Source organism: Carlito syrichta, unplaced genomic scaffold (assembly GCF_000164805.1).
Source record: "Carlito syrichta isolate Samal-C Ts95f unplaced genomic scaffold, Tarsius_syrichta-2.0.1 Scaffold306778, whole genome shotgun sequence".
NCBI lineage: Eukaryota > Metazoa > Chordata > Mammalia > Primates > Tarsiidae > Carlito > Carlito syrichta.
In genome coordinates this window covers 23,459-32,755 of record NW_007250874.1, presented here as the reverse complement: position 1 = coordinate 32,755, position 9,297 = coordinate 23,459, and the positions used below count along the sequence as shown (strand labels likewise).

The following is a 9,297-nucleotide window of genomic DNA, read 5'->3' as shown; positions in this document are numbered from 1 at the left end:
GAAGTGGATGACTTTCCTCCATAGCCCGCAGAGATGGTCATCGCCCGACGCATGTTTGTGCAAGCTCGAGTCTCTAAAAATCAATGAAACTTGCGGCGCTGGGTGTGGAGAAGTGGGGGTGGTTTCAGTGGCCCTTCGCTGTCCGGAGCCATCCTTGGCTCCTGGGGCAAAAATCTCGCTCCCTTGTCGTCGGTACGTCCGGTCTAGAAAGATGGCCGCCCCCAGGCTCCGTACCGGTTGGGCGCGGACATGTTTCTTCTCCAAGGAAGAGCCAGAAATTCCGTGGTTCGCGCTCCGCCCCGCTGCAACTTCAGACCTTCGTCGGCCGCCGTAGCCGGTCTCGGCGGGGGAACGAGGGTTCGGAAGTGGAAGAACTCCCGGGAGTGCAGCCTTTAGGAGGCCCGGTGGGTCCCCGAAAAAATCCGCATCTGTTGTGTGGGTCTTTCTGTGGGACAGGATGAGGGGGCGGGGGCGTCCGTGAGGTGTGGAGCTGTGCGTTTGTCGGGGAGGAGGGCGCACCGGGGAGCCCGTGACCGGGGTGGCGGTGGTCAGGCGGCTCCGGGGTCCGTGCTGCGCGAGGCTTGGGGGCCGGCGACCCAGGGTCTCTCGAGATCTGCGGCTCGAAACCCGCGCGCCACCCGGGTCTGCCGTGCCTGGGGTCCCTCTCTGGGACTCAGGGGTGGAGGACCCGAGCGGGGAGTGGATGTGTCGGTGAAAGCGGCGTCTGGCTCGGATCCGGGATTGGATGGGCGGCTCGGGGCGAGAGGAGCCCGGGCTCGTGGCCAGCGCACCCGGGCTTGCGGTCCCTGCTTCGAAGTGAAGTCACCGGGGCGTGGCCGGTGATGAGGGATCGGGATGGATCTCCTGCTGAGGCTGAGGGACGCTGGCGGGTGTGTGCCGAGGTCCAGATGTTACGCGTTGCTCCGCAGTCCTTTAAGGACTCGTTTACAAGTCTCGGGTTTCTCACGACTCTCCTTCCTCTCGTGCCTACAGACGGAAGTAAACCTCGCGGGAGATCAAGGATCGATCGAATCTAAAATGGTAAGGTGTCTGCTAAAGATAAGCATTTTACCCTTCTTTCTGCAAGTTAACTGTGTGGATGTGTGCACACGCACGCAAAGAGTTCCTTTCGGGTTCTTTCTGATGCGAGTAAAATAACATTCCCCTCTTACCCCAAAATGTAGTTCCCCAGTGATGACTTTTGGTAACATTTTTGTGGATTGCAGTTTCAGTTTTCATTTTTCTTTGCTTGATTTTCACAATTCAGGCAAACTGCTGAAACACTGGTATAATCTGCCTTATCGTTTAATTTCATACCATAAATGGCTCGCATAGTAAGCACGTCATACTTTTTTTTAAAGGATTACTGTAATAGTATTGTTGCAGGAAAACAAATCAGAGAGACCGGTGACACCAAGGCTGGCAAGCAGGAAGCTACGTTTATTTTTGAAATGCCGTTGTCGTTGGGCTCCAGCGGCCTCCAGTCGCAAAGGCTGGCCCCGGGTCGCAGTCGGGCCTCAGCTTTTGTATGTTTTACATTGGCTTTGGGAGAAGGGGCTTTTCATGGTGGAAAGTTTTGGACCTTTTGTAATAACAGAAAAAGCTTGCAGTTTCAGCTGCAGGTGCTGAGCAACGCGTGGTGCGCTGCACCAGGGGCGGTTACACAGGAAGGGGCCTGTGGTTCCAGCTGCAGGCACTGAGCACAGCGTTTTGCATGAAAAAACTGGAACATTTTAACTGTGATACATGTTTTGAAGCGTTTTCTAAAAAGCCCCCACCACAGTATACCATCAAGAGGCAAATCTGTGCCATTATTTTTGGAATCACTAAGTAAATGTATATATTTAGGTAGAATTTTAATACTTAAGAATTGAGATGTCACATTTCTTTACTTTTTTTTTAATCTATTTTTTTTTAGAGTCAGAGTCTCATTATGTTGGCCAGGCTGGTCTTGAACTCCTGGCCTCAAGCAATCTTCCCACTTCAGCCTTCCAAAATGCCAGGATTACGGTTGTAAGCTAGCATACCCAGCCAGTTAACACATTTAAGAGCAGGTTATCTGTTCTCTTCTAATTTACTATTACATAGAAAAGCACTTAGAATTTAAACGATTTGTATTGTTTTTGGTAACCTTACCAGACTCTTATTATTACAAGGTTCTATGTTCTCCAACATTTTGTTGTGAACATTTTCAAACATATAACAAGGTTTAAAGAAATTTACAGTTGAGTACCTGTATGCCTGCCATCTAAGATTTTATCATCTTTTTGTTGTGTTTCCTTTTTGACATACCTATATATCACCTTCACACATCATTACCCCATCTTTTAAAAATACTGTTTTTTTTTCTTTCTTGGTGCATTTCAAAGTAAGTTGCAGACATTCATACATTTGTCCCTAAATATTTCAGTAGGAGTATATTAATTTCTACTGATAGCTTTTCCTAATAATGTTCTATTATTCACATACCATATAATTGAGTGTTTTTAGTATGTGCAGCTATCCCCAAAGTCAATTTTAGACATTTTCATCACCTCAGAAATTCCACACCCTTTTGCTACCACATCTCTATCCCTTCCCCCTCCCCCACCAACCACTACTTTCTGTCTCTATAGATTTACTTGTTCTGAACATTTCATATAAATTCTGTAAATATGCAGTCTTTTGTGACTGGCTTCTTTTATGTATGTAGCATAATGTTTTTAAGATTTGTCCATTTTGTAACATGTATCTATATTTCATTCTTTTTTATACTCAAATAATATATTATGGTATGGATATAGAACATTTTGTTTATTCCTTGGTCAGTTGATGGATTTTTAGGTTATTCCTCCCTTTGGCTATTATAAGTAATACTACTATGAACATTGTGTGTACAAGCTTGTATGTGGACATGTTTTTAATTCCTTTGTATATCAATGGAATGGAGTTACTAGGTCATATGGTAAATATGTTTAACTGTTCAAGGAACTACTGAACTTTTTCCCAAAGTCTTTGTAACATTTAGCATTCCCATTAGCAATATTTGAAGGTTCCCATTTCTCCATATATTCACCAACACTTGTTATTTTTCGTTTATCATAGACATTCTAGTGAATGTAAAGTAGTAGCTCCATGTTTTTGATCTGCATTTCTCTGAAGACTTAGGATGTTGAGCCACTTTTCATGTTCTTATGCTATACATGACTTTGAAGTACTTTTTTTTTTTTTTAAATTAGATGTAGGTTGTTAATATTCCTAATAGCCGCACAGTAATTGATTGGATGTGTGTACTGCTAGTCATCTAATTCATTCTCTATAAATAGACCTAAGTAATATTTTATATCAACTTTGCTTGCATGTGCCACTATTTCCTTTGCTAAAATTTCTAAACTGGATTTTCTAGTAATGTCTCTATTTAAAGTATTCAATATAAAGTGATACACTATTCCCAAAACCATTTAGTTATTTAATACTGATAACGAAGTGTGTGTAATTTGGAATGCTATCAGTTTTTAAATATATATAAGCAGCCATCTGACTAAAAGCTTATTTTGGGTATAAGTTTAGTTGAATCTGTGAAACTCTAACTCTTACTTTGCCATATTGGGAAACATCTTATAATTTGTTTCCTCTTCTCTAATATTATTCTTAGTTGATTCTCTATCGAACTAATTGGGTAACATTTCCAGAATAGTTAAGATAGTGGTGGTGGTACTGCTCTTTCTTACCTTGCTCTTGCCTTTAGAGAAATTACTTCTGTTGTTTCATAGAAAATATGTAAGTTGTATTTGATTTTTTTAAGTTGAGGTGAAGTTCATGAGACATAAAATTAGCCATTTTAAAGTCAGCAATTCAGTGTCTCTTAGTACATTCACAATGTTGTGCAACCACCACTTCTGTCTCGTTCCGAAACATTTTCAGCACTCTGAAAGGAAACCCTGTACTCATTAAGCAATCACTTTACATTCCCCCCTTCCCTTGACCCTGGCAACCCACAGTGTGCTTTCTATCTCTATAGATTTACCTAATCTGGATATTTCATAAAAATGAAATCGTATAGTATATGACAATTTTGAGTCTGACATTTTTCACTTGCATAAGGTTTTTGTGTGCTGGGGTTGTTCTTCAGTTATTAGTCAGGCCATCTACAACTCTGCCTGAGTCTTCACATCCTGCTTACACTGAACTTAGACATCAGCCACAGGGAATGCTTAAGTTCTTTTTAGGTCTTTTCTCTGCAGGCATTCTGCCACCTGCATGCACTTGACTTTATAAATTTTCCTATCTATATGAGTGCTTTTGAATGACACAGTTTTCCCAAGAAACTTTCTTCCCAGCTTTTCCTAATAACCATTTCTCTATGACTCAGCTTTAATCATTTGCCCTAGCAGCTGAAGGTTTTTCTTCTGCCTTACAAGGTTTTTGAGAAATGCCTGCTGCTTTTTTACCCTGAGTTCCAAAACAAGAAGGAGTGCATTGTATAAGTCCTTCAGGTAGCCCCCAGACAGGTTAGAACAGAAACATAATTCTTTGTGAGTAAAGACTGCTCTGTTCTTTCTAGGGCCTGGATCCAGAATCCCACATTGGAAGTATTAACTGCAATCTTCAAGACCACCACTGAGCTGAGTGAGGGTGGAGCAAAGGCAAGTAAAAATGGCACAGAGCTTTCCTACCTTTTTTTTTTTTTTTTTTTTTTGACTCAGAGTCTCACTCTGTCGCACAGGCTGGAGTGCAGTAGCATGCTCACAGCCACTGCAGCCTTGGCCTACTGGGCTTAGGCGATTCTTCTACCTCAGCCTTCCAAGTAGCTGGACCTACAGGCATATGCCACCATGCCTGGCTAATTTTTTTTATTTATTGTAGAGATGAGGTCTCACCATGTTGCCCAGGCTGGTATCAAACCTGTGGGCTCGTAATCCTCCCACCTCTGCCTGGTAATGTGCTGGGATTACAGGCTTGCCGGCTCCTACCTTTTTTAAGGTGCCTTTTTTTTTTTTTTTTTTTTTGTAGAGATGAGGTCTCATTGTATTGCTCAGGTTGATCTTGAACTGTTGGTCTCAAGTGATTCTCGCACTTTGGCCTCCCAAAGTGCTGGGATTACAAGTATGAGCCACCACACCTGGCCTAAAGTTGTCTTTTTAAAAAATTAGTATTTGCTCTATTTCTATATACTTGGGGCTATTTTTCAGAGTTTTGTTTATTTGTTTTGAGTTGGAGTCTCACTCTGTTGCCCAGGCTGGAGTGCAGTGGCATGCTCACAGCCACCCCAGCGTCCACCTGTTGGGCTCTGGCAATCCTTCCACCTCAGCCTTCCAAGTAGCCAGAACCACAGGCGTGCACTACTATGCTCAGCTAATTTTTTATTTATTGTAGAGATGAGGTCTCACCAAGTTGCCTCCATCCTGCGAACTCAGGCAATCTACTTACCTTGGCCTCCCAAAGTACTGGGATTTCAGGCTGAGCCACTGAGCCTGGCCTATTTTTCAGAGTTTTGACAAAGTTTTTTTGTTTATTGTCTTTACTTGAGCTTTTGATGTTTCTGAGGAGGGATGGGCCCTTGGAGCTGCCTACTCTGCTATTTTTACTCATGTAAATCATGATGTACTTGATTTTTTTGTTGTTGTTGGTCTTATTAGAAAGAAATAAAGTGATGCAAGTACAACTTTAGTGATATCCTTTAGTCTACCCCACTTTTCCCTTTCACAGAGGTAATTGTTCTCTTGAACATGTTTCATATAATGCATGTTTTACTAATGTATATACATCCAAAAATAATACATAGTCTTGTTTTATATGTTTTAATTTTTTTCTGTTGACTTTTTTTCATATAATAATGATTTGTGAACATGGCCTATTTGATAATGATGCTTTAGAATTTGTGGAAATTTTCTTTATGGCTTCCTTTATATGCATATATTTTCAGGAAATGTGCACTCCCTCCAATGAAAGGACCTAACCACTAGAAGAAATAGGAATAAATACATTCTATAGAAAGTTCTTAAGGGTCAAAAATGAAGTAAAAACTCTTCAGCTATACCTGGGTAAAGGGCTGTGGAAGCCTATGGGAAAGGGAGTCTTGTCATTTGAGGTACATACCCTGGATGTCTCTAAAATGTTACATCCACTGCCTCCTGCCCATGCTTGTTCCCAGAAGACAAGTCTGAAAAGTCTATGGCCACAATAATGTGCTTCTGGGATTGCAGAGGGTGGGGGAGCATATGCAATTGTGGGTCAGAGGATGAGTAAGTCCCTGGGGGTTTGGAGTATGCAGGAGAGCCACAGGACCTTGTCACAGTGATTCTACCCAGGAAGGCTAGAAGGAAAGCTCAAGATGACACCATCCAGTGGATAGTCTCACCATGTGACACTCTCAATCAAGCTCTAGAATTTGCTATCTGGAAAGCCTCTGGGGCTGTTGGTTTCTGACCTGTTGCTTTCAGGTCATGGGTATGGTGGCATGCAGCTTTTTCATTTGTCTTTGTGAAGGAAAGTAGTGGCATGTGTCACTGTTAGCAGAGCTGATTCTTTAAGTTCAGATTGTATGTCTGTGACTATGTGACCATCATCCATGATTCTGTAGGAATGAAACTCCCTCAAGATAGTAGCAGAGAGAGCTAAGACTTATGATGAGGGTATGTGGCCCAAGAAAATACAGTGGCAAATGTTCTGTTCTTAGAGGCAGGCCACTTGGATTCAGTGTCTACCTGTTAATCCATAAACCTTAGGTTAATGTTGGACTAGGAAATAATGATTTAAACCTTATAAGGATATGATTAAGTAGACAACAATGAGAAATTAAATAAGACAGTGCCTGTACTTTTCACAGTCATCTTCAAACTGAGATGTGTATGTGAGGTGCATAGCAACTTTCTACTTGTAAATGTAACACATTTAGAATCTTAGGTTTTATTGCTTCAGAGTGTAAAAACTTATGAGGCCACAAATAAAGGGACACTTAGAGAAGACCATGAATTAAGGTGCTTACATAGCAGCAGTGACAGCACCTGGACTGAGGGAATGCCCACTCAAAGTGAATTTACTCTTCAGCCCACAGATCCTGGCTCCAGGAGCAAGACACATCACATGATGTGAGGAGGAGGTTCCATGACCTGGATATCATCATTTATGGAGACACCACTGGCCAGAGACTAAAATTTCCAACTAGAATTTAGGGCAGTTCAAGAAGCGACTAAAGTTACAGCATCCCAGTTACTGGCCAATTCCCAGTAACAGAAGAAAATGATCAAGGCCCAGGTGACTTTGGTTTGTTCATTCTTTCCTTCATTGTGTGATTGATTTCTGGAGGACTTTAAAAGTCAATTAAATTAAATAAAAATGAGTACATTGGTAAAGCAGAATTTCTACATAATCTTAGACTCTAAATTTAACATCTAGGCAAAGTAGGATTGGGAATATATTGTTCATAGGTGTGATATTATAGAATGATATTTAATCTCTGTCCCCAGTTCCAGGAGCTCTTAAATCGTTTGAAATTTTCTGAGTGAAAAGCGTGATAGGAGTCTCTTTTGCTCTAATGATGTGACTCTCGGTGGACTCCTAGATAGCTTCAGGATGGAGGTTGATTGCCAAAAGGACAAAGCCTTGATTAGAAGCTTAGAACCTTCAGTCATACCCCCAACTTCCAGAAAGCAGAGAGGGGCTGGAGATTGAGCACAACCACTAATGGCCAGTGATTTAATCAATCATATCTCTGTAACAAAGCCTGCATAAAAACCCCTCAACAACAGGGTTTGGAGAACTTCTGGGTTGATGACCAGATCAAGATACTGGCAGGGTGGTGTGCCCAGAGAGAGCATGAAAGTTCATGCCACCCTCACACCCCCGCCCCATGCTCTGTATCTCTTCCATTTGGCTGTTCCTGAGTTGTATCCTGTATAATAAACCAGTAGTGATGACTAGAGTGTTTTCCTAGTTCTGTGAGTTTTTCTAGTGAATTATTGAACCTGCAGGTGGGTTGTGAGAACTCTTACATTTGTAGCCAAGATGGACAGAAGTGTGGGTAACCTGGGGACCCCACCCACACTTGCGGTTAGTGTCTGAAGTGGGGTTGGTCTTGTGAAACTGAACTCTTAACCTGTGAGTTCATCACTGACTCCAGGAGTTGGTGTCAGAATTGACTCGAATTTTGGGGCATCTATTTGGTGCTGGAGAATTGAATTGGTTGGTGTAAGGGAAAACCTAGCCATTTGGTGTCAGAAATGTGTGAGTAAAAACAGCATAATAGAATTCTCCCGAGACGACTAATGTTGGAACATAATGTGTGACCAGAGTATTCTGTGAGTTATATTAACTGTCAGCTACTGTTTAATATCTCTGATACTCATCACAACCAGAGAATTATGGTCACAGGATGTGCACCAACTCTGAGGAGAAAGCAGAGCAGTTCCCGAGTGGTGTCACTATTGCATGGCAGTTAGGTCTCAGAACATTTTTTGGATGGTTCTTCCCAAAGGTGATGTGATAGATGATGTCTAAGTATAACCATCTCATAAATGATAAAGCAAGGGTCCTCTGAGACCCCCTTTGGGAAGAGACCATGGGAACTCAGTGGACACAGTTCTTCATAGGGCCATAGCAAAGTCACCCAAGGACCCAGTTTTATGGCTGTTAGAATCAATTGAGGAATAAAACCTAAATGGCCAAGGAAAATGGAAAAATTGTGTGACTTTCCAAGGTCTTGTATGAACAGGTAGTTGACCTGGTGTTTGGATACAGATTTGGCAGTAGAGGGGTGAAAGTACTGTTGTCTGGTAGGGGTGTATCTGTTGGCATCCAGAGTGTCTGCTTTAGAACTTCCTCCATCTAACATAGGACATACTTCCTTTCCATGTTCAAAGCTGGTTCTTACCATTGCCTCCTTTATTTTATTATCTTTAAAAAAATCTAATCATACAGATGTGTATGGATACTTTGAAAGGTTAAAAAAAACACTGTCCAATAATTACAAAGTATACATAGTGAAAAAGTAAATCTTCTCTATACTTTCTTTCCTAATCTCCTAATGAAGCTTCAACAAATGAGTGGTAGTGTGTACTTCCTGTTACTGTACCTGTATGTTCGTCTACATCTATCTATATGCATGTCTTATATATGTGTTTTGTGTATACACGTCAGGGTTCCCAAAAAAATGTATACACATTTTAAGAGATGTTCACTGTAATCAGAAGTGTTTGAATGCTGATGGTAACCACTTTGAACACCACTTGTAATTGCAGAAGTCAAATGTGACTTGTATTCGTCTTTTATTATCAGTATATATTGAGTATTACAATTTTTTTTTTTTTTTTTTTTTTG

At 41.5% G+C, this 9,297-nt stretch overlaps 1 protein-coding gene and 1 long non-coding RNA gene across 2 annotated transcripts in view; both read left to right on the top strand.

Moving 5' to 3' along the window:
- Window positions 1-327: 327 nt before the first annotated feature.
- LOC110596096 lies at window positions 328-4,626 on the top strand. Its single transcript, XR_002482268.1, has 3 exons — window positions 328-404; window positions 994-1,041; window positions 4,544-4,626. It is a non-coding gene; the product is annotated as an uncharacterized LOC110596096 (long non-coding RNA).
- A 2,422-nt stretch (window positions 4,627-7,048) lies between these two features.
- LOC103265707 (zinc finger protein 613) overlaps window positions 7,049-9,297 on the top strand; it is an 11,204-nt gene continuing 8,955 nt past the window's right edge. The window contains exon 1 of the mRNA XM_008063355.1: window positions 7,049-7,236. Coding sequence (XP_008061546.1) covers window positions 7,222-7,236 — 15 coding nt within the window. The 5' untranslated portion in view covers window positions 7,049-7,221. The remainder of the gene's footprint in view (window positions 7,237-9,297) is intronic.